This window comes from Scleropages formosus, chromosome 3 (genome assembly GCF_900964775.1).
Source record: "Scleropages formosus chromosome 3, fSclFor1.1, whole genome shotgun sequence".
Classification (NCBI taxonomy): Eukaryota; Metazoa; Chordata; class Actinopteri; order Osteoglossiformes; family Osteoglossidae; genus Scleropages; species Scleropages formosus.
In genome coordinates, this window is record NC_041808.1 from 32,518,605 (window position 1) to 32,542,481 (window position 23,877).

The window sequence follows — 23,877 nt, forward strand, 5'->3', positions numbered from 1 at the left end:
ACATGGGAACGCGTTGGCAAGTCAAACACAACTTGAGCATAAGCATTCTGTATCAGCTGTAGAGGTTTAGTGGCAGTAGCAGGAAGGCCACACGAGATCACAAGAGAAGAGTTTTTTGTTTTCTTTGCTTAGTACGTTTTGATGAACAAGATCTTCTCAGCAATAGTAACGATCGTAAGCTGAAGGTGTGTCGGGCCGAGCTCGGGGGCCGGCCCCTTACTGCAGCACACCCCTGCAGAGCTCCAACGGGCGGCACAAGTATTAGTCACCGCGAGCGTGATCGCGCAAAGTCGCTGCCCCAGGGGTTAGCGGCACAGTGGCAGTCGAGAGCAGAGCTGTAATTAAAATGGGAGCAGAAAGAAGGGAGGAAGGAAAGAACTGAAGGGAAAAGAAGTTATTTGCGTGTCTCGGGCCTGGCAGCTTGTTAGATGTGAAATGGCATCGTGAGTCACTCTTGTGTCATTCCTCCTCCCCGCTGCAGCTCGAGCTTTAGGTTGGGTCGCGATCCGCCCATCCTCGCTCCGGTCGGACCCCCTGCGTGGAAGGGCGGGGAACGAGGTTCTCGGTTCGACGGATTCCTGGTACAAGACCCACGTAGAGAGCATGGCAGGACCGACGGAGCCGGCGCCCATCTGTACGGATGGTGGTTGGCTGTGCGTGTGCTGATGGGAACTGGATGGCGTGATCAAGAGCGCATTCCTCCAAAGAGTCGGGGAGAATGACGGGCAGGATGAGTAAGACCACGCTTCATGCCAGCTTCTGTGCGAAGCAGCAGATAACTGGGTGCCAGATGTGTGAGTAGAACCTGTAGATGAATGAGCGGATGGCGAACGCTGGAGTTCCGAGTCTGGCTTCGCAGACATCTGGATTGCTCCCCGAGGCCTCATTTGGCTCTGCTTTTCACTGGTGTAGAACCTCCCTGCATGGAGTGAAGTGTCTGACTCGGGGGTTACCCTCGCTGCACCCCAAGCATGATTCCAACACGCTCTAGGTGTGCGCAAGCAAGTGCGGTCCCACGTGAGCAAACAGGTGTTTTTTTTAAAAAAGGTGGGAGAGGAGGGAGCGAAATGGACAAGATTATTTCATATTTAAATGATTGTGTCAGAGGCTTGATGCTGAATGCCTAACGGAATATGAATTAGTTTGTGGGGTGAATCTTAACGCACTGGGTCGTCAAGGGTCCACAAGTCCATTCATATCTCTGTTTGGTTGGGCAGCAAATTATTGTTATAATAATAATACACATACACACATTGTCTGAACCGCTTGTCCCATACAGGGTCGCAGGGAGCCTAACCCAGCAACACAGGGCGTAAGGCTGGAGAGGGAGGGGACACACCCAGGACAGGACGCCAGTCTGTCGCAAGGCACCCCAAGCGGGACTTGAACCCCCAACCCACCGGAGAGCAGGACCCGGTCCAGCCCACTGCGCCACCGTGCCCCCCTATAATAAAAATAATAATACATATTTATTTAAGGGTATGTATTGTGAATGTCTTGGATAAAGCTATAATATATAAAAAATACTTTTTCATTTGAACTTCAGGCTACATTAGAAATGGGCTTTTAAACTGAGCAAAAATAAAATAGATTCTCCATAAACCCCTGCGTAATGCTGATTGTCGAGCTGTTCCTCCCGTAAATGCGTTCAGTGTTTTTTTTTTTTTTCTTCCCCTTCATACCAATACAGGGCGCGCAGAGTGCGTACGCTCTGCTCACTTTCACTTCCGCAGCAGACAAAGTTGGGAAACTACTGGAAGAAAATGTAATTAAACAGAAGTTAGGCGGGACGTGTCGGTATGTTTGAAAATCTAATCAACAAGTCAAATGTTCATGACAGAAGAAGCCAATGTAGCTCATGCCCCCCCCCAATCTACCTGATGTACATTTTGTACAACAAGCTTGGTCTCTCTGGCCAAAATGTGATCAATACATGATCTAATAGGACATTAAACCCATCTGGAAGTGCTGACACAAGGGGTTGTGAGAGCGAGCGAGAGAGAGAGCGGGTGCAAAATGGATTTTTTACATCAGAACTTGGGTGTGTTTGGGTACGAGGGAGGGGAGGGGGTGCAGCGTTGGCAGATCCTCCTGTTTTCCACTAGAGCTCTGGTGCATTGCAGAGCGCAACACACGAACAGGAAAGTTGGAGACCGTGCAGGTTCATGAGAGCTAAAGGGATAGAGGAGTGTGTGTGTGTGATGCAGTACAGCTGTATGGTTATGGAGGGTAACTGCAACCCTCTCCACCCTGTTGCTCTTCCTCTTTGAGTCTGTGTTCCCTGCGCCCTGCCCCTCAGTGCAGCTCAACATGTTCCTCTTCTTGTTTCTCCATGTGCTTTTCAGCAGGGAGCCTCGTGGCGCGCCGCCCCGGCGGTCCTCGTCGTGCCGATCCGACACGCGAACGAGGTGCTGATGCAACATCTGGGCGTTTGCATCCAGCGGCCTCCCTCTCTGGGAGGGAGAGCGCCGAAAGGCACTTTCTTTCTTCATCTTTCTGCTGCTCAAATTCGCCGCCTACTGTTTTTTGCCTTCCTTTTCGCGAGCTTTCCACGGGAGATGAAGTCATCGCCGATGATTTCCCCTCCCTTTTCCGGGGACGAAAGCACGCGCGCGCACCTTCGGCGTGGCTCCGACCTCCCGGTCCAGGAGACGGAGCCGCACTGAGCCGATTCGCTCCGGTAGGCAGGGCGTTGAGTCTTGCCAGTTGTCCAGGCCGCTCGTTGAATGTGTGCGGAGCCAGGTGCTGCCGGTGCTTGAGCGCGTGGGGAGGAGGAAGGTTGAACTGACCACCGATTGCCCGTCAGCCTCAGGAGGAGAGGCCGCGAAGCTGCCCGGCCGTTCTCGGTACTCGTGCAGCCGTCGTTCCGGGTGCAGAGTTGTGCACAGCAGAAGGAAGAACAACGTTCCTTCAAAGCAAGCATTTCATTGCATGACATGCTAGAAGTTCCAGACTGTGGTGTATGTGTGTGGGCTGAACTTTCAGTACCCCTGTCCTCTTCAGACACTTCGGCCTCTACTCTTTCTGCATGAGCATTGTTTTGGGGGTGGGATCCTTCAGAAGGACTGGGTTGGTTCTGCTTCTGCCTAATGATAACAGTGGAGTAGAGTGGTCAACCAGCAGTGCTCCTGGGTCATAACTTCCATCCAGCTCGTTCCTGGGAACTGGACTGCTTCTTGAACGGGCGCCAGCAGGAATGATCTCTCAGTCTTCAGCACCTCCCCATTGCTCTTATCAGACATGACTGCGCAGTGCTTTACCGTAGTAAGTGATGGCTTGTGGCTTAACATACCGAGTCCCTCGCATGTGAGGGCGTGGTGCAGCTTTGGCTCTCCCTCCAACTCTCCCTCGCACCGTACGCCAATATCGTCTTTCCCTCCAGGAATGCGCGCCTCCCTTCCTCCTCCGTCTCCTCGCACCACTCGCTGCTCGTCCCCGTCCTGTCCGATGGAGGACACCCGCCTGCGGCTCGGACGCGCCCGCTTTAACACGAAGCGCTGCTCGGACGCTGCCCATCTGGCTTGACGCGAAGAGGTGGAAGATACCTTTCCCCACAGTGGCGTGAAGGCACTTTTCCGTAGGCCATCGCCACCTACTGATGTATAAGTAACGAAGGGTTAAACTTACAGGGACGGCTCATAGTGTAGTGCTTAGAGCCGCTGCGTTTGGCACCAAAGGTTGCAGGTTTGAATCCTCTCTCTAACTATATTACTCTTGAACGAGGTACTTACCCTGAATCGCTCCAGTTCTTTTTGGTAGGTTGACATTCTAAGTCACTTTGGCGAAAAGCATCAGCTCGACAAATATAAATACCGTATTTCTCCTATTTGACGCTCTCGCTCTAATAGTAGCGCCCCCACCCGATAAGCCAGGGGCGCGCGCGGCTAATATTTTTCTGCTGATTATGTTGATTTTTAATATCCTTGTGCACGTATACGTAAAACTTTAGCTTCTTGAAAATGATCAATGATTAAACCTTAATTTAGAGAACGCAGTCTTTTCTTTTTAACAACTACAACGGATTTCGAGCTGTCTGGCCAAAAAATCGATGCGGACGCCTAAGCCTAATGTTCATCGCTGTCAACGTCGGTGACTCGAACCCCACGTTGACGTCGTTCCTCAAACCAGTTTATCAGAGCAGTTTCAATATCCTCGTATCTGATGGGCCGACCAGCTCCTGACTTTTTCTTCTCGGATTTAGGTGCGTTTTGTAATCGTGTCTTGTTCTGGCACCAGTCTTGCACTCGCCGGCACTGCAGTAACCTTCAACTTAAAAGCAGCTGTGTACGACTTTTTGCTCGCCGCATTTAACCCGCGTTTACAAAATGATGTCACTCAGGCCGCATGGTTACCATGTGCTACGTGCTAGGGAGAATCGGGCAAACTTCATAATTTGCACAATCAGGCCTCAAATCAATGCGCCCTGCCTGTAATTTGCGGCGCGCTAATTAGGAGAAATACGGTATTTGTATAGCAAGGAATGATTCCTCAGCTAATTGGGATGAGTGTCTTGTTTTTCCCCTCCTTTGGTAAACTATTAATACATTAATGAGTTTTTTTTTTTTTTATTTTTTAAATGAAAAGTGACAGGTTGATGAGCATTGAGAGGAGCCAGTTGAAGTGGTTCGGGCATCTGATAAGGATGCCCCCTGGGCACCTTCTGTTGGAGGTATACCAGGCACGGCCAGCTGGGACGAGGCCCAGAGGTCGACCCAGACCCGCTGGAGGGATTATATCTCACGGTTGGCCTGGGAATGTCGGGCATCTGTTCCGGATGCCTCCTGGACGCCTCCCTGGGGAGGTGCTCCGGGCTTGTCCCACTGGGAGGAGGCCTCGGGGCAGACCCAGGACACGTTGGAGAGACTATGTCTCCCGGCTGGCCTGGGAACGCCTTGGGGTTCCCCCAGAGGAACTGGAGGAGGTGTGCGGGGAGAGGGAGGTCTGGAGTGCTCTGCTCGGACTGCTGCCCCCGCGACCCGGCCCCGGATAAAAGCGGAGGAAGATGGATGGATGGATGGATGGCCTGGGAATGACTGGGGATCCCCCGGGCTGAGCTGGAGGAAGTTGCGGGGGACAGGGGTGGCTGGGCCTTTCTGCTCTCCCTGTTGCCACCGCGACCCTAGAAGGACAAGCGGGCAAGAAAATGATGGATGGAAGGAGGTCAATGGCAGTGCTATGTGATGCTGGTTTTATTAATTAATCGGAGTGTTTGTTATTGACACTGAAGTCTGAAGAATTCAAAGAAAAGCAGGGTTAGGTGTGTGTGTGTGTGTGTGTGTGTGTGTGTGTGTGTGTGTGTGTGTGTGTGTGAGAGAAAAGCCCAGTGTGTTACCGTGGTTCTGATTCTGCGGTCAATGAGGTTCGTAAGCGGGATGACGGACCTCTTTGTGGAAGTTCTTCGTACAGCTGTTTCGGAGACGCATGACTTGATGGAATTCCGGCCGAGTTCAAAAAGCGAGGGGATCCACGTTCGAGGTCTGTTTCGCTGCCCTTTTCTTCTTCTCTAATAATGTGGATTTTTTTGTGATGTCGCCCCCTGCAGGCCAAGTCGTGTATCTGCCACATGTGCGGCGCACACCTGAGCCGGCTCCACTCCTGCCTCTACTGCGTCTACTTCGGCTGCTTCACGAAGAAGCACATCCACGAGCACGCCAAAAACAAGCGGCACAACCTAGGTGAGGGGGGCGGGGGCCGCCGGGCTTCGCTTTCTCACGCTGATGTCGCATCGTGCATTTGGCAGACTCTTTTCTCCGAAGCGACGTAAAACTCCGAGCAAAGAAGCGCATTTCACCAACGGAAGAAGAGTTACGGGTGCAGAAAGGTGATCATGGAATCGCAGCTGCTCCGATGTTGTACTTTTTCCTAGCGGTTAGAGCTGCTGCCTTTAGACCCAAAGGTCACAGGTTCGAATCCCACCCTCAGCCGTAGTACCCCTGAGCAGGGTACTTACCCTAAGTTGCTCCAGTAAAATTACCCAACTGTATAAATAAATAATTGTAAGTTGCTTAACATTGTAATTTGTTTGAGAAAATCGTCAGGAAAATGAATATGTAATATTCATTTATATTAATATTCATATGTAATGATGTAGTTGCACGTTTACTGATTTAGTGTTTTTTTTTTTTTTTTTTTTTTTTGTTTAATTTAAATGTCCAGATTTCCGAGATCCGGTACCGAATGGGTTAATTTGTGGCAAACGTGATCAAGAATAAAGTCAAGCAGATATGTAAAATGACACAGTGATGCCTTGTTTCTCTTCACCGGAGGGGGACGCGTCCCTTGGTCCTGACCGAGCATCACTGGGAGCATCGCTTAGATGCACTTAAGGCAGTTTGTGCAGCAGTTGGGTGTGTGGTGCCGCTCTCTGCTCATGAGCTCCCTCTGGTGGAGCGATGTCACAGCACACCAGCAGTCGGCTTGATCCCAGAGCCGCACCGACCCAGGCTTGATCGCACCCAAACCACCCCGTGGTGATAAGTTTGCCATTCGGAATGCAAACAGGAAGTGGAAGAGGTGCTTATTATTTATGGAGAACCCCTCCGGTGGGGTAATCTCCTCCTGGTATTCACTCCTCAGCCCCTGGTGGTTCGGGAGATGGATGGGACTCGCAGCCGTTCTCAGGAATGGAAGGTTTCTGCTGGTTGGATGGAAGGTGGAAATCCTGCGATGCCTTCTGCCCCATTGTTTCATTGCAGCCCCTTGCTCTGTCACGCTTCACGCTTTCCTCGGTGCACGCGCATCTTTATGGAACGAATGGACTGGCGGAAAGGTCGGTCCGCTCATCACGTCGCCAGCTGCCATCCTGTTTGGTGACCGGTTCAGCGGTGGATGCGTCTGTCTCACAGACGCGTGGGCCGAGTAGGGGGGAGGGGGGATTAAAAAAAAAAAAAAAAAAAGAGGGTAGATCCCCAAGGTCACGGTGTCCTTTACTGCCAGGGTCCTCAAAAGCTTCACACCTCCCTGTGCTAGATTTTCAGAGTGCTAAAAATAACGAAAAAAAAGTCGCGGCAAAATACAACAGAAAAAAAGAAGGCTGCGAATATTGATGTTGCTTAGGCGCGCGTCCCAAAAATCAGGGTCGAGGGAAGAAATGAGCGCAGTCCCTTAAGGACACCACCTTGTAACCCGAAGGTCATCTGGTCAGTTCCCAGGAGGGGACCATCGATAAGTGTCGTTGAAGGCGTCACTCCAGTGAAACTACCATGTGCACTAATTGACAAAATTGAGTTGCATGAAAGACAGCAGGGTAGCTCTGTCTGTCCAAGAGTCACCGGAGACCCGTTTCCGTTTCCTTCGACTAAGCCCCGATCCTCAGGGTGCACCCCGACTGGAGTCGGCCGAGTTAAACCCATTAGGGTGTGTGTTTTTTGTCTCGCACGCCATTGTTAAATCTCATTAGCGGACTAATAATCGTAGTTTTCTATAATCGTATCGCATTAGGCAAAGAAAGCATCTGTGGCCTCGGCAAAGGCACTGGTTCCGAGGGCCTTGTGGGACGCGGCGGGAAATCGGGCTGCGGCAGCTGTCTCTCAGTCTTATCGCGGCTTGGCCGTCTCATCTGCGGCCCGGCCCCTCGAGTGGCGCACAAAGGACTAGTAATTATGTGATGGATTTGCACGGTATCCAGGATTTCGGGGAGGATAAGTGGGGGAGAAAATCCTACATGGGAGGGAAAAACATAAGCTGAACAAACCCAGCGTAATCAAATTAATTCTTCCTGCGGGCTATTGTCTTCATGTCTCCACTTTTTTTTTGTATTTTTTTTATTGATTTTTTTTTTTTTTCCTTGGTACTTTTTCCCTTCTCTTCTGTACTTTCCCAGTTCCCATGGTTACTCAGTGCAAGGTCTGCTGCAGTGACACTCCTCTTCTGTGCTGTGTCCCACTGAGGCCTTTCCTGACTTTGTATGCATCATTTTTCATCGTCGCCCCCCCCCCCCCCCCAGCCCTCTGCAGCACCGTGTGCCCACCGCTCAGAATGAACCCTCTCAAGGGCGACACATCGGAACAGGTGGTGCTCTCGCACCGGTCGTGAGCGTGTTGAACTCAGTGTGTGAGTGCATGTCTGCTCCTTCTGGTGGGATCAGCGCTGATGCAGCCGCAGGACGACGGAAGAGCTCGAACCCCTCCTGTGATTGAGCTTACAGCTGTTTTAGTTCTTCGTTTCGCTGATCCATCCGTTATTACAAAGCGCACTCAGTGCTGGGTCGCAGTGGCCCAGAGCCTAACCTGGAAGCATAAGGCATGAGGCAGGGTACACCGTGGATGGGCTGCCAATCCATGGCTGCCAGTTATACAAACAGGTGTCGCTTAACGACGGGGATACAGTCTCAGAAATCATTGGGCGAGTTTGTCGTTGTGCGAACATAGTGTACTTATACAAACCTAGATGGTATAGCCTTGATCATGGTGTACTTCTAGAAACCTAGATGGTATAGCTTCGATCATGGTGTACGTATACAAACCTAGATGGTATAGCCTCGATCACTGAGTGTACTTGTACAAACCTAGATGGTATAGCCTCGATCATAGAGTGTACCTGTACAAACATAGATGGTATAGCCTCGATCATAAGAGTGTACTTATACAAACCTAGATGGTATAGCCTTGATCATGGTGTACGTATACAAACCTAGATGGTATAGCCTCGATCACTGAGTGTACTTGTACAAACCTAGATGGTATAGCCTTGATCATGGTGTACTTATACAAACCTAGATGGTGTAGCCTTGGTCATAGAGTGTATTTATACAAACCTAGATGGTATAGCCTTGATGCAATCAAGACATGCAGTAAACACGAGAAAGAGTACGCTGTAAAATAACAAAGTACAGCACAGTAAATACATAAAGCTGTAACATAAGTGTTTATTATCATTATAAAGTATTATGTACTGTACATAATTGTGTGTGCTATACTTTTATACGACTGGCAGAGCAGTATTTTTTTTTTTTTTACACCACCACGAACAGGTAACACGTTGCGACGGCTACAATGTCGCAAGTCATACGAACTTTTCAGCTCCATTATAATCTTACAGGATCACCATCATATATGCGGTCAGTCGTTAAGCGGAACGTTTTTAAGCGGCGCATGACTGTTTTGTAACAACCGCCAGATTTTAAGCAGAGTCTTTTTGGTGTCTGGTACGAGCGTCGATCGTGCGACTGGCGTTTAACTGGAAGGAAGAGTTAGAGCAGCGCCTTCCACGGGGATGTGTGACAGGTTGTATGTAATTAGCGCTGTGCTGTGAATTGACAGCTGTGGTGCCAAGGCACAGATAGAGGAGGAGGAGAGAAGGTGATGTGGGGCATCTGAGCAGTGCAGAGGCTGCGCTTTGTGTAGAGTGGTGCGGTTATCTGCTCATCCTCTCCCTCTCTCACAGACACACACAGACACACACTCAGTCATACTCCCTCCCTTCGACACCTTAGCCCCCCTGCCCTTCTTTGACACTTTTTTCATGTTAAGGAAAGAAGGGTCTTGTCTGTGAGCAGGTTGTCACGGTAACGGCACACCGGTATTTCGTATGCCGGGTCTCGCATCACAGGGCCGCGGAGCGGGTAAAGACACGGAAAACTTACTTTGTACACTTTTGCTCTGTTCCTTTCTTCGTTTTTATGCGGAAGGCAGCCGGGCGAAAAAGCGATACGGGAACCAAAATCGATAAGAGCAGGAGAGTATGCTCTGCGCGCGCATAATATATGTTCCTTCACATAGTACGTTGTGTATTACCTTGTTTTTAACGCTGTGCGTAATGTGAGCAAAGATTACAAACCGCTGATCAGTCAGTTCTTTAACTTTTTTTTTCTTCACCCCTCCCCCGATTCTCCCATTTACAGCTATAGACTTATTATACGGCGGTATTTACTGTTTTGTGTGTCAAGACTACATATACGACAAAGACATGGAACAGATTGCCAAAGAAGAACAAAGAAAAGCTTGGAAATTGCAAGGTACTGTTTTGTGCCACTCAAACCCGGAGCCGTTTGACATCGCCCTTTTTCCTCCTGTGCCTGTGTCGCTTTTTAATTAGTTTTTTTTTTTTTTTTTTTTGTTCTCCCCTCTGTCTCCAGGTGTGGGGGAGAAGTACTCGACGTGGGAGCCGACCAAACGAGAACTGGAGCTGCTTAGGCATAATCCAAAGCGTAGGAAAATTACTACAAACTGCACCATCGGTAAGATGTGCGGAGGGCTGCGTTTTCGCTCCGGTCCGTTTGCGTCGCGTTCGCGGCACTTGTCGGACCTCCAGAGCCGGGTGGCGGGGGGGTGGCGTCCGTGAGGGATCCGTAAAGGAAAGAATCGCACCGTCGTTGGGGTTCGTGGTAAAGACGGGTACGCCATCCCAACTGTTGGCCGCTGTAGGAATGGGATGAGTCCCGCAGGCTGGCTGTCCAAGGTGTGTCCCGCAGGCCAGAGCGTAACGTCACCGATAGGGGCGTCTCTCCCACGTTCAGTACGTCACGGAGAAGGGAAGGGAAGGGCACGTAACAGGGCCTATTTTTGCAGGATCTGGGGTCAAAGGCCGGCGGGAAGCGCAGATTAGATGAGGTGTTGACATCCCCCTCTCGGTGATAAACAGCAGGCCCTTGTTCCCACTCTTTTGCCTCGCCCCTGCTCTTCCTGATGGGAAGGAAGGGACGCAAGCAGCTGAGCCGTCCTCAGGCCCAGGCATGGGATGAACCGGCCCGTAACGTTTAACCCCCCGTCCGGCTCCCTCCTTCAGCCAACTGTCGGCCCGGGGAACGGGGACCCGGGCCAAACTCCCGCTGCGCGTCACCTGTTCGTTCCGCCGATCCGAGCCCAGCGTTCTGTCCTTTGCGCTACCCATTCGACGTCCCCTACGTGGGCACGTGGAACACTTTAGTCGGCATGCGGGGAATGGTACGAGCTTCTTCGAACGTACTTAAAAAAACTTGATTAAAATTAATCCAGCGCGACTAATTGAAACTCTTCGCCGTCATGTTTTTCTTCGGATCGTCTTGATTATTTCTCTCCAGCTTTTTTTTTTTTTATTTTTTAAACACTCTTACTGTTCTTGCTTCTTCCTGAGAGACGATGCTCAGTCGCCTGCCGATGCTGTGTGTGTGTGCACCGCAGGTCTGCGGGGCCTGATCAACCTGGGCAACACGTGCTTCATGAACTGCATCGTGCAGGCGCTCACGCACACGCCGCTGCTGCGGGACTTCTTCCTGTCGGACCGGCACAAGTGCGAGATGCAGTCCAACTCCTGCCTCGTTTGTGAGATGTCCCAGCTCTTCCAGGAGGTGAGTGGGCTGCTGGTGCGCCACAGTTCCGTCCCAACCGCCATCCCACAGATGGCGCACCTGTGGGTTGTGCGTTCGGTAATGTGCGCCGCCTCCTCGGCCGATGAGACGACGCCTCTTCCTCCATCATCTCCTCGTCCTTTCAGTTCCTCTTGTCCGATTTCGTTTGCCGCCTTCCCCTTCCTATGACATTTGCTCCTCTATCGTGACTGCGAACCTCAAGGGGTGGAGGTGAATAATAGCTTGTGTTAGTGGCAGAGCGACTGGCCCCGTAAGCCTTCTGTGCGTCACCATGTCACTTTGACGCGTGCCACGGAAATACCCCACCCCACATACCACACACCCCCCCTGAGGAGTAGCTCTGAGAAAATCCGATTCTGCTCTGAAACTTCTGGGATTTAGTGCAGGAGCTCCCTTCAAAATCGAGAAGTGTGTGTGTGTGTGTGTGTGTGTGTGTGTGTGTGTGTGTGTGTGTGCGCGCCCGCCCCCTCGCCACTCCTTTCTATTTCCATTTCCTGCAAAGCATCCCACTCAAACCCAGGACCAGTCAAAGATATGTAATGAATTGCATTCCACTTGATTTGCTATGAGGGGATGGGGGGGGGGGGGGGGGGGCTGTGCTGCTGCAGCCATCTCACGGTCCACCGTTCCGGTTCAAAACGGCGTTGAAGCTTGCGGCGCAGCTCCTCTTCTCAAAAAAAAAAAAAAAAAAAAAAAATGAGCCTTGCGTGGATTTGCCTCCCGCCAACAGAGTTGGGATCAGTCGGCATTATGAATGATCTTCCCTGTAATGTACCCTTTTGTTTCGGCGGCCCGTGGCAACGTGTGCAGGGAGCGAAGTCCCGAAGGCCCCCGGGAAACGTGATGCCCGCAGTTAGCGTTGCGCTTGATTTTCGCGGCAGATGCAACCCCGAGGAGAGATGGGCCGATTTAAGGAGGATCCAGAAAGCCGACGGAAGGACTCCCGCCGGACTCTGCTCCGTTTGTACTGCTGGGGGGAGCTGAGCTCGGCTACTGTCTCTTAGTGGCGTGGTCTCCGCCCATACCACCACGGGGCTCCGACACACCTCTGCTTAAGCTTTTTGCTCTTCTCTTGGGATGCTCACATTGCGGAATGTGTCATGTCTGTCCTCCAGGAGCTGGTGTTGCAGCAATGCTGTATGTAGATGTATGTGGGGTGGCAATGATCACAGCTGTGAATGGAGAACTTGAACATGGCTTCTCACTTTGGCAGTTCTACTCGGGCCACCGATACCCACACATCCCCTTCCGGCTGCTCCACCTAGTGTGGACGCACGCGCGGCATCTGGCTGGCTACGAGCAGCAGGACGCCCACGAGTTCCTCATCGCTGCGCTGGATGTCCTGCACCGGCACTGCAAAGGTAAGCAGTCCCGGCGCGTCTGAGCCTTATTTCTGGATCGGGCCATTTTAGAGAAGCGAGAAGGACCGACATCTGTATCGCAAGGCCCTTTGATGTGGTGTGACGGCAACAATACCCAGAATGCACTGGAGCCAGAAAGGAGTACCTAGAATGTAGTGCAGGTAGAGCGCGTGCGCGCACACATTTTCTGAACCGCTTGTCCCATACGGGGTCGCGGGGAACCGGAGCCTAACCCGGCAACTCAGGGCGTAAGGCCGGAGGGGGAGGGGACGCACCCAGGACGGGACGCCAGTCCGTCACAAGGCGCCCCAAGGGGACTCGAACCCCAGACCCACCAGACAGCAGGACCTGGTCCAACCCACTGCGCCACCGCGCCCCGCAGGTAGAGCACCCTGAGTATAATACAGCATTCCCAAGGGAATGCGATTGAGAAGCGTGTGTGCGGATCAAGGGCTGCGTGCTCGTGGAAGTATGTACGAAAGGCAAAGATTTTCGAAGCGGACTCGATCGTCGTCCCTCAGACACGTTTTTTGTGCCCGTCTTTGCTCGCCTAAGGTGACGACAATGGGAAGAAGGCCAACAACCCCAACCACTGCAACTGCATTATCGACCAAATCTTCACCGGCGGCCTGCAGTCTGACGTCACTTGTCAAGTTTGCCAGTAAGTGTGTGTGTGTGTGTGTGTGTGTGTGTGTGTGTGTGAGAGAGAGAGAGAGAGAGAGACATATTTGAGTGTGCTGGATGTCCCTTGAGCTTGTTGGCTCTTGTTTACCCGTGCCATGGGAAGGATCCCGTCTCTTTCTTCCCAGTATGTGCATCTTCTGCTCATCTGGAGATGTATGTTCTAACCTGGATTGAATCCCCTCTGGTGAACAGGTGCTTTACACTCTGTCTTCTCTATAGTGCTGCCTCTTTAAAGAGACGCATCCCTCCCTTGTGGTCCGTGGGGGCGGAGTGTCGGTTTAGATGGCCTCGGCACTCCTACCGACAGCTCGCAAAAGCACTCTGCTCAGATTGAATGCTTCCGCTCACGATGGACCCAAGAGAGCAGGGCAGTCATTAAATATCCGACCACTTGTCCCTCCTCCTCCTCCTCCTCCTCTCCTCTGTCTGCGGGGGTGGAGATTGGCTGTCCGCCACCTGCGCTGCACACCTTGGTCACGCCATCTGCTGGTTAGGCGCTGTACCGTGGTACGGTGACTCATCCGAGCAAATGTTATCTAACGTCCTTTTTCTTTTCTTGTCCCCCGTAGTCAGAATAAAGTTAAGTGGAGCCCACTCGCTATTCCCACGTACAAGTGTTCCTTTGTTTCGTTCGGCCGCTGAAAGCTGAAAACGCATAAGTGCACAAGAGCGACGCTCAAGAAATGCGGAGCATGGAAAGAAAGTGCTTCATATCCTGCGACTGGCACCTTGAGACGTACACCTGCAGCCATTTTTCTCAACTCCTCCCCCCCCCCACTTCTGTCTAGCGGCGTTTCCACGACGATCGACCCCTTCTGGGACATCAGCTTGGACTTGCCTGGCTCCTCGACACCTTTCTGGCCCTTGAGTCCGGGCAGCGATGGCAGCGTGGTCAACGGCGAGAGCCACCAGTCAGGGTCCACCACGCTAACTGACTGCCTGCGCAGGTACGAATCCTCCCTGCTGCCCAGCCCGACACCTTCTGGGGAGGGGTCACGGTTCAGTTATCCGGGATATGAGGAATGCTTCCTACCTCACTCGCATACGGATGAGAGGAAAGTCTTTCTGGCCAGAGGTTTGATCACCATTTGGGTTTTGAGGGGACCTGACCTTGAGTGCTTTTAGGATTTACTTGAGCACCACGGTACATCATCTCTACTCCAAATCCCACATCCTGTTTTGGTATGTGGATGAAAACGGAATGTTTGTTGTCAGGGTTACGGGGGGTGGGGGTTATCGGTTTTGTTTTTGTTAGTAGAGCACGACTCCCCCCCCCCCCCTCCCCCCAATACTGCAGAGCTGTTGGTGCTCAAACACACCATCGGTACGTTTCTGTTCCTCACAGGTTCACTCGGCCTGAGCACCTGGGCAGCAGCGCCAAGATCAAGTGTGGCGGTTGCCATAGTTACCAGGAGTCCACCAAGCAGCTGACGATGAAGAAGCTGCCCATCGTGGCGTGCTTCCATCTCAAGGTGAGCCAGCGATGTTCACCGCTTGTGCCCTTGGTCAAAACTGCAAGGCTAGTTTTAATCTGCTCTGGATGGGTGATCGCAGCACGCACTGTACACAGAAGGCCCAGGTCACCACAGACCAACTTGTTACCGGTCGTCTGTGGAGCGTGAGTCACTCGACAGTATTTAACTGCCATGCTCGTATCTCTCCCCCTCTCTGTTTTTCACACCCTTCCTCCATTCCTCCCTCGCTCGTCCTCTCTGGCAGCGCTTCGAGCACTCGGCTAAGCTGCGGAGGAAGATCACCACCTACGTGTCCTTCCCTCTGGAGCTCGACATGACTCCCTTCATGGCTTCCAGGTGAGCGGCTGCCTCTTGTCTCCGACCTACTTGGGCTTAGGCCCAACCTTCTCTTGGAACGTGCTGTTGGCACGTGCATTAGATGGCCTCGTTGACGGATCGAGGCCCTCCGGCTGGTCGAATCCCTCGATTGTTGTGACATGCGAGAGGGGGCTTCAGTCATACTCTTGATTGGGTTGTGTAATGTCCCCATGAGCTTCAGAGGGACACGGGCCAGTCCAAATGTTCCGTAAATGGGTGTTAGCATCTGCATCAGTGTTTTGTACTGGGTCGCATACCTCTTTAATCAGAGCAGCTCGATAAACAGCTGGTGATGTTTTTAAAATTCTGATTCTATATCAGTATTGTATATCGGACTTTGGGGGGATTCAGCAGGGAGCTCCAGAGCCTTCTGTCGGTCGGTGTGGCCGGCAGCCCTACGCCGTATCAACGGGCACGTTTGCTCTCGAGTGTATATTTACGTTTGTTAATTCATCAACCGCTCTTTCCAAGGCGACATACACTTCAGAGTAAAGAGAAGTGCATCTGACAGTCTTTTAAGGGATACGAAGCCACGGATCGACTCCCTCAACACACCGGGGTCCTTGAACTCGTGGTTGTAGGGGAGGAGCTCCTAGCTGCAGAGGTGTCCATCGAAGCACACGGTGCTGTCCATGTCTAACGCCGCTTCCTCCATTGTCCCCCCCTGTGGCCTTTGCAGTAAAGAAAGCAGAATGAATGGCCAGTACCAGCAGCCTTTGGACACGTTAAACAACGACAATAAGTACGTATTTCCCTGTTAAACTGCTACTGACTGTTGTGCTCAAAAAAAACAGACCTTTTTAAATTTTTAAAAATCTGAATCTGGAAATTGGTTCAGGTGTTTGTGGCAGTATCCAGATGGCATATGTGATATTAAGTGGGACTGCAGCATATCTTTTCTCGCATAACAAAAAAGCAATATTGCCGGATTCCCTCTGGAACACGTCTGGGACTTTGTAAAGACCCGTTTGTAATAATGTTCCATATTTAATAATAATAAAAAAAAAAAAGTGTTGTCGTTGATGAATGGTTGTGGTTGCAGGTGTTTAAAGTGGGCGCTGTTCTCCTTTGAAGGTATTCCCTGTTTGCGGTGGTCAATCACCAGGGCACCTTGGAGAGCGGTCACTACACAAGCTTCATCCGGCAGCACAAGGACCAGTGGTTCAAGTGCGATGACGCCATCATCACCAAGGCCAGCATCAAAGACGTGCTGGACAGCGAAGGGTGAGGCATCCCCACAATTTCAGCACAGCTTTGGATGCCCTGGGTGACGTTTAGATCTTACAGCTTCAGATTTTTGTCGTTGCTATGAATATCATAGTCTGTTGATATACTGTAGTCCGCATTTAACAGACTCATCTACAGCAGAATGGAACACGGATGACATCTGGTCTGAAATAAGGACGCAAGCTCAGATGGAAATGATATGGCCAGACTTGTTCGATCGTAAGGACCGGTCGGTTCTTTACGACAGGAAACCCTCTGTGGGAGATGAAGGGATCTATATGACACATCGATAAAATCTCGAAATGTTGGCTGCAAAAGATGCATTTTTTTTTTTTTTTTTTTTCTGTCAGTGTTTTGCAGAAATGTTAAAGAGCAGTATGTGTAAAACCATATTTCTTATGTTCCTTTTTTTTATAACAGGTATCTTTTATTTTATCACAAGCAGTTTCTTGAATACGAGTAGCTTTTACCCTGAGCTGTGGAAGAGAAGAGGAACAAACTGAAGAAAATGAAACACAACACACAAACCTACCTGAAACTCTAGCTAAAGATAATTTCTCAAAGTGAGAGAGCGAGGAAAGACATGGAGTGGATTATGGGGAAAGGCGTCGCGCGAACCTCGTGGAAGTCGGAGCTCGGCTGCGGGAGGAAGTGGGCGGAGCCAACCTTCCAACGCCCAAATTCGCCTCTCTCGTTTTCACGTACTTGATTTGCTTCGTCAGGCAGAACCAGAGACGCAGAAGGACAGGTGAACATGGAAGGGCAGGAGGAAGAATGGACATGTCAACTTCTGTTACAACATGTTAATGATTATTCCCCCCCATGGTGCTCGAGATCCAACTGATCAAGCGTTTGAGAGAATCACAATGGGAAGTTTTTTTTTTTTTTTCTTTTTTTTTGTTTTTTTTTTTTTTTGTTTTTTTTTTTTAAAAACTTATGCATAAAAGTCTGAATGCAAAAATAAGACAAAACACAAAGTATAGTATTAACTTTGCAAGAACTTTTTTTTTTTTGTTTTAACGGTTAATTTGTGAATTTCCTTATGGAATACTGTATGAATCTACAATATATCTATTTTTTCAAACTGAAAAATGCGATGGGAGAATAGAGGGCAACTGTTGCTCCCTGAGACTGTTTTTGTTGTTGTTGTTGTTTTTTGTTTGTTTTTTTTTTTTTTTTTTTTTTTTTCTCTTTCTTCTTGGTGCAATCGATTTCACAGAGGCTGTTGGACGGGGGATGGTGTGTCACACGGCAGGAAGGGGACCTGGACTCAGCCCTGCTCGTGACATTTCTTTCCATTCACTTGCATTCTGTTTGAGGGCAGGGAATACCTACGTATTTTTAGGACTCGGACGGTCCCGTTTACTGTTCTGCACCACCCCCCCCCCAACCCCTCTTACTACTTCGGGTTTGTTTCAGTGCCGTCAGGTCGTCTTCGTCATCGTCGTCATGGTACGGAACGTGTCTCGGGGCTTCCTTTTCAAAGTCTTTGTGAAGCCGTTTTCGGTATTCTGATGATTTAAATGGCTTGTTGGTTTGCTGGGGAGAAAAGAAAGGCTCTTAGCTGTAGGCTTACGGAGCCATTGTTTTGTGCACGCACGGTGAAACGAGGCAGGAGCCCAGAGTGTTGTCACGCAGCAGTTTTTGCGGAAACGACTTCGTGTCTCAAAGGCCACTTCGCTGTTGGCCCTTCAGGAGGCTGCCGGGAGCCACCACGCTTGTGTAATGGACCAGAGCTGATGAGCTTTTCTGTGAGCCCGGGAGAGCTGTCGTGGTCCTGAGACGTAAATCTCAGCACGTGGAATCTGCCAGCCTCCTGATCAGAGCCTCCACATGCATATCTTACACGGCCAGAAGATCTACAGCTAATTTCTGAACGACTATTCCTGAGTATTTGAGAGGTGGGGTCCTTCGGGGGTTGGGGGGGATGGAGGCGTGCAAGGTATGCTGCATCCGTGTTCCTTATCCGACAGTGTTATCCATCGCGACGCGTGGAAAGCAGCCTGTTCGTACTGGATGGAAGAGGAGACACCGCTGCGAAGAGTTTCCTGGTTGTTGCATTCTGTCCCTTTTATTTGAAATGTTAAGTATCACGGATTGAAGAAGTCACTTCTGTCCACCTGTTGCTAGATTTGGCCATGGTGCAGCATGGGTTTGTCTATTCCACAGTGGTCCCACATTCTTCTGGAAAAATCAGGATGCTGAGAAGCATTTCTCCATCCAAACATCTTCTGCAGGTATTTGTTTTATTGACTTAAAGCCAGTGTGAGGGGGGTGGGGAGTGGGAGTAAAAGCTGTGAAATAAAGTGTTTGTGGGGTGGGGACCAGGGGCTGGTAATGCAGCGTGGTGGAAACACGGGACATTTTCAGGGACTGCGCTGAAATGGTGTGTGTGGGGAGAGAGCGTCATCGTCTGTCTCAGTGATTAAAAATGACACAAACTGGAATGAACCCTTGGCCGGGCTTGTGGTCTTTGCCATTTGCGCCGCTCTCCTTCGTTCTTTATTCCCTTGCTTCCGTTTGACGTGCTTCACAGGCATGACACTGCATTCCAAGTGTGTCCTACGCATGTACAGTGCTCCTTGAAAGTATACGAACCCTACAGGGAGGGTTGTTATTGTATATACCAAAGCTAAAAAAAAAAAAAAAAAAATCTAAGTCTTAATTTTTAAACTTAAATAAATGATGATTTACACAGCGGATTCTACGTACCTACTTGGTTTAACCAATGCGACTAGGGGTTCACTTATTTTGAAACTTGCACTACCTCTTTTTTTTTTTTTTTCTTTTTTCTACACACATGATTTCCTCTAAAGCAACGTGTGAAATTACACACCGATTATGTCAGATGAGACTGCTTCTCATTAAATTACCATTGCGTGGTAAAACTAAGGGACGCAGGGCGTTCGCATACTTTCAAGCAGCACTGTAGGTGTTAAACGTGTGAACGAACTATATTCTTTCCTTTTCGCTTTAGATGTCCATCTCCTGTTCTCATACGGTGCTGTAGGTGGCAGAGGTTTGGGCACCAGCTCTGCAGAAAAAAATTCATTTTGCACTGTTTGGCCCCAACATCAGTAATGTTACTCATATTCATTCAGCTGACACTTCCCCCCCATGTTAAGTTACAATTATTTACTCATTTATACAGCAGGGTCATTTTTACTGTAGTAATTTAGGTCAACTACCTTTCTCAAGGGTGCTATAGCTGGGATTTGACCCTGAGCCCTTCAGAGTCAAAGGCGCGAACCACCACGCTAGCGGCTGCCCCATCCACAAAGTGAACCACAGTTTGGACTCTCATCAAAAAAGCATTTGAGCCAGTAAGTTGAAGCAGAAACTAGTCTCTCACGCTGAATCTTCTGCCCTCTGGTCCAGGTGAGCTGTGTCCTGTTTTTTGTTTGTGGGCAAAAATACACCATGTAGGCTCTCCAGCAGGTATATCTACAGATAATGCAGTGCCACCTGCTGGTGGAGTCCAGTTTATCCATATACCGAAAACCATAGTATTTACTGATAGAGCACTTTACATGCTGTGTTTCTTATTTACCTGTTTATACAGGTGGGTAATTTTTACTGAAGCAATTCAGGGTAAGTACCTTGACCAAGGGGTGTTACAGCAGGAGTGGGTATTTCAAGTTAAGTCCTCCAATTCCCATTTCAAGACTTTGACCAGTGGCTGGTGGGTCATTGGTAAGTGCTGTTGTACGGTGTTTTTTTTTTTTATTATTATTAAAAACATCCTCAGTTCGATGCTGTTAAGATTTTGGAATGAACACCACTTGCCCTAATACTGAATCAAGGAACATCAGAGCCCTTTTTAGGTCCTTCATTTCAATAAAACATTTGAAATCCTAGCATAGGCATGCTCTAATCCATGCCTTTTGATCCAGTAGTTATGGTACGGTAACTTAATGCTGGAACACTTTTATCCTTAGCATCTTAATGGCATTGGGCACATTTGCATGTCGAGCTGAGTATTTCTTCCTGCAGAAGTTCAGTGTAGGTACTTTGCTCAAGGATACTGCAGCAGGAGTTAGGAGTGTGGCTTGGATTACAAATCTTTGTTAGAATCCATATTCATGTAAATACTTCTGGTTGGAGGGGGGTGCGGTGGTGCAGCAGGCTTGGCCAGGTCCTGCTCTCCAGTGGGTCTGGGGTTCGAGTCCTACTTGGGGTGCCTTGCGATGGACTGGCGTCCTGTCCTGGGTGTGTCCCCTCCCCCTCCAGCCCTCCTCCCCGTGCTGCTAGGTTAGGCTCCGGCTTGCCACGACCTCACTCAGGACGAGTGGCTTCAGACTGTGTGTGTGTGTGTGTGTGTGTGTGTGTGTTTTGTGGGGTGCATTATACAGTAGAATTATTTGTTCCTGTTTAGTTAATACTTGTCTTTCAAATTACTTACAATGATTCACTTGTGGTAGTTTGTGAACCTGTGTAATGTTTATATAAAATTTAAGTTCCTTAATATACAAACCTAACGTTACAAGTTGGCTTAGACAAAGGAGTGGGTAAAACATAAAAGACCACGAAGCCTGGAATTGGGAAGCCTGACCTCATGTGTCCAGTTTGAGTATTACACCCTCCCTGTTCTTCAGCTACCGATAGATGTCGCTGTTCCTCCGGTAAGTCGCTCCTGTAAGACCCGTTTTAAACGTAACATTCAGCCCCGAAAACAAGTTTAATTTTGAAACTATTTTGCTTTATCCGTTATTCCGAGTCTATCCCAGAAGCACGGGGGCAGGGGCGTAGCTAGATATAGGTTTAGAAAAAATATACACATTAACATATATATAAAATACATATTCACATTTCAAATATTTTAATTACATTTATTAATTTAGCTGATGCTTTTCTTCAAAGCAACTTCCAGTGTTAGTCTGCCTACAATTATTTACCTATTTCTACAGCCTGGTAATTTTACTGCAGCAGTTTAGAGTGATTGACTTACTTAAGGGTACTGTAGTTAAAGGGGGATTCAAAGTTGTGACCTCTGGATCCAAAGGCGGTAGTTATAACCACTACATTTACATTTATTCATTTAGCAGAAAATTTTCTCCAAAATGATGTACAGCTCATAGAAAATACAATGTATTCCATTAACAGCAAGGGAGCCTTGGATGCAGACACATGATTAAGTACAGTTAGTTTACGTTCCACCACATGAATTGATGTGCATCACATGAGTATCTGCATAAAACTTTATCTGAATGATAATTTCTTCCCAGTAGTTATTGTTTTAAAATAAATATATAAACATTTACATTACAGGAGTAGCTGTGTAAAGGTTTATGCGGGCATGATTTTAAAGTTATCGTGCACGAACATTTACACCTTACATGAGCTTCAGAGATCATGGGTGAAGTAAGTCTGGAAGAGGTGAGTTTTAAGACCCTGGATGGACAGAAACTCAGCAGTTCTGAGTGACAGGGGGAGGTTGTTCCGCCACAACGGAGCCAGAACCAAGAACCTTCATGTTTTACCTTTCATGCATGGGAACACCAAGTGGGCAGATATGGAAGAGTGTAGCAGTCTGGTTGGGGTGTACGGATGATCAAGTTTTGTAAATAGCTGGGAGCAATTCTATTGATGCATTTGTAGGCCATAACCAGGGTCTTAAATTTGATCTGGGCAGCTATTAGAAGCCAGTGCAGAGATACATGGGAGCACTTTAGCAAGTCAAACACAACTCGGGCAGCAGCATGCTGTATCAACTTTTGAGGTTTGCTGGCAGTAGCAAGAAGGCCAGGCAGGAGAGAGTTGCGGTAGTCCAGATGGAATGTCACCATTGCCTGAAGAAGTAATTGCGCAGAATTTGTTGTGAGGTAAGGACGGATCCTGCTAATATTGCGCAGGATGTAGCTGCAGGTCCAGGTTATGGCTTCGATGTGCTGAGAGAAAGATAGACTTGAGTCAAACATCACTCCCAGACTCTTAGCCAAGGAGTTAGGCAAGACCAATAAGTTGTCCAGTTTGACAGATCATGACAGGAAGACAGACCAGCTTGGAATTGTAGGATCTCTGTTTTGGAGAGGTTGAGTTGTAGGTGGTGATCAGACATCCATGCAGAGATGTCCAACAGACAAGCAGCAATGCGTGTGGAAATGTCTGATGCTGAGAAAGAGCTGGGTATCATCAGCGTAGCAGTAGTATTTGAACCCATGTGAGGCAATGACAGGCCGGGGGAGGAGGTGGAGACTGAGAAGAGCAGAGGACTCGGTACTGAGCCCTGTGGGACACCGGTTGAGAGAGAGTGAGTACCTGATAGGTAGGACTCAAACCATTTTAGTGCCGCCCCTTTGATCCCAAGCTGACTAAGAGAGGAGAGTAGAATCTGGTGGTTGACAATGTTGAATGCTGCAGATAGGTCGAGGAGGATGAGGACCAAGAAAAGAGGCACTCTAGCTGACTGGAGAGCATCAGACACTGCCAGGAGCGCTGTGTTTGTGGAGTGACCAACTTCGAATCCCGACTGGTGTCCTCAAGGAGATGGTCCGTTCCGCTGAGTGAGACTGGTCTATTGTTCTAGACTAAATCTGGATTTAGAGAGAGTTTCTTTCCAGAGGTGAAACTAGGGCAGTTCTGAAGGCAGATGGGAAGTAATCAGTGAGAAATTGATGATTTTACTTTTACATTTATTCATTTAGCAGACACTTTTGTCCGAAGCTACGCACACCTCAGCAAAAGTACCATTTATGCATTACATTAAGAGAAAGAGACATCGCTCCAGACATGAAAGTCTCAAGCAAACTTAGTTTGTTCCCTACCACTTGCTGCACCGAGGTTTATCGTTCAAGTAGGTTCATAAGACACAGGATAGACGAATCCTGATACCCACACCATTTTTTAAATTAAATATTATAAAATACACAAATGAGCAGTACAATACCAGAGTAATGGCTGAACAAAGGTTGTAGGTGAGGATGCTTCTAGAGTTACGATGTGTGAACAGTTACACCATAGATGATCTGAAGAGATCTTGGGCGAAGTGGATCTGGAAAAGGTGGGTTTTCAGACCCTTCTTGAAAGTAGAGTTTCCAGAGTTTTGAGTGACAGGGGAATGTCATTCCACCACAACGGACCCAGAACCAAGAACCTCCGAGCTTTGCCTTTTGTGCGCAGGACCACCAAGCGAGCAGAAGTAGGCGAGCGAAGGGGCCTGGGTGGGGTGTGCCGGTTGATCAAGTCCTGTAAATATCCGGGAGCAGTTCTATTGATGCATTTGTATACAGTAACCAGGGTTTTGAATTTGATACGGGCAGCTATAGGAAGCCAGTGCAGAGAGATGAGTAGAGGAGATGTTCTCTGAGATGGAGAAAAGCGTGTATTAAATGGAAAAACTTACATTTACATGTGTAAGTGGCTGCATACCCCATAAAACAGTCTGCTCATTCCCTAACCAAAAACCATGGATTACCGCTGAAATCTGAAATATGATCTGCGCGTGAACCTGCGTGTTTCAGTCCAGAGCCCCGGACGTGTACAAGAA

At 49.1% G+C, this 23,877-nt stretch overlaps 1 protein-coding gene across 5 annotated transcripts in view; it reads left to right on the top strand.

Moving 5' to 3' along the window:
* The window catches only part of LOC108940983 (ubiquitin carboxyl-terminal hydrolase 22), a 30,520-nt gene extending 13,264 nt beyond the window's left edge, over positions 1-17,256 (top strand). For 3 of the 5 annotated variants that reach the window (XM_018763404.2, XM_029250587.1, XM_029250588.1), the window contains exons 2-13: positions 5,543-5,675; positions 9,842-9,955; positions 10,076-10,177; positions 11,100-11,266; positions 12,501-12,648; positions 13,204-13,309; positions 14,121-14,279; positions 14,678-14,804; positions 15,052-15,143; positions 15,844-15,906; positions 16,239-16,388; positions 16,812-17,256. In XM_018763404.2, the coding sequence (XP_018618920.1) occupies positions 5,543-5,675; positions 9,842-9,955; positions 10,076-10,177; positions 11,100-11,266; positions 12,501-12,648; positions 13,204-13,309; positions 14,121-14,279; positions 14,678-14,804; positions 15,052-15,143; positions 15,844-15,906; positions 16,239-16,388; positions 16,812-16,854 (1,404 nt within the window). In that variant the 3' untranslated portion in view covers positions 16,855-17,256. Of the gene's footprint in view, positions 1-1,460; positions 1,480-2,625; positions 2,681-5,542; positions 5,676-9,841; positions 9,956-10,075; positions 10,178-11,099; positions 11,267-12,500; positions 12,649-13,203; positions 13,310-14,120; positions 14,280-14,677; positions 14,805-15,051; positions 15,144-15,843; positions 15,907-16,238; positions 16,389-16,811 lie in introns of those variants that run through there. The other 2 variants (XM_018763413.2, XM_029250589.1) reach the window with 2 other exon arrangements.
* The last annotated feature ends 6,621 nt before the right edge of the window (positions 17,257-23,877 follow it).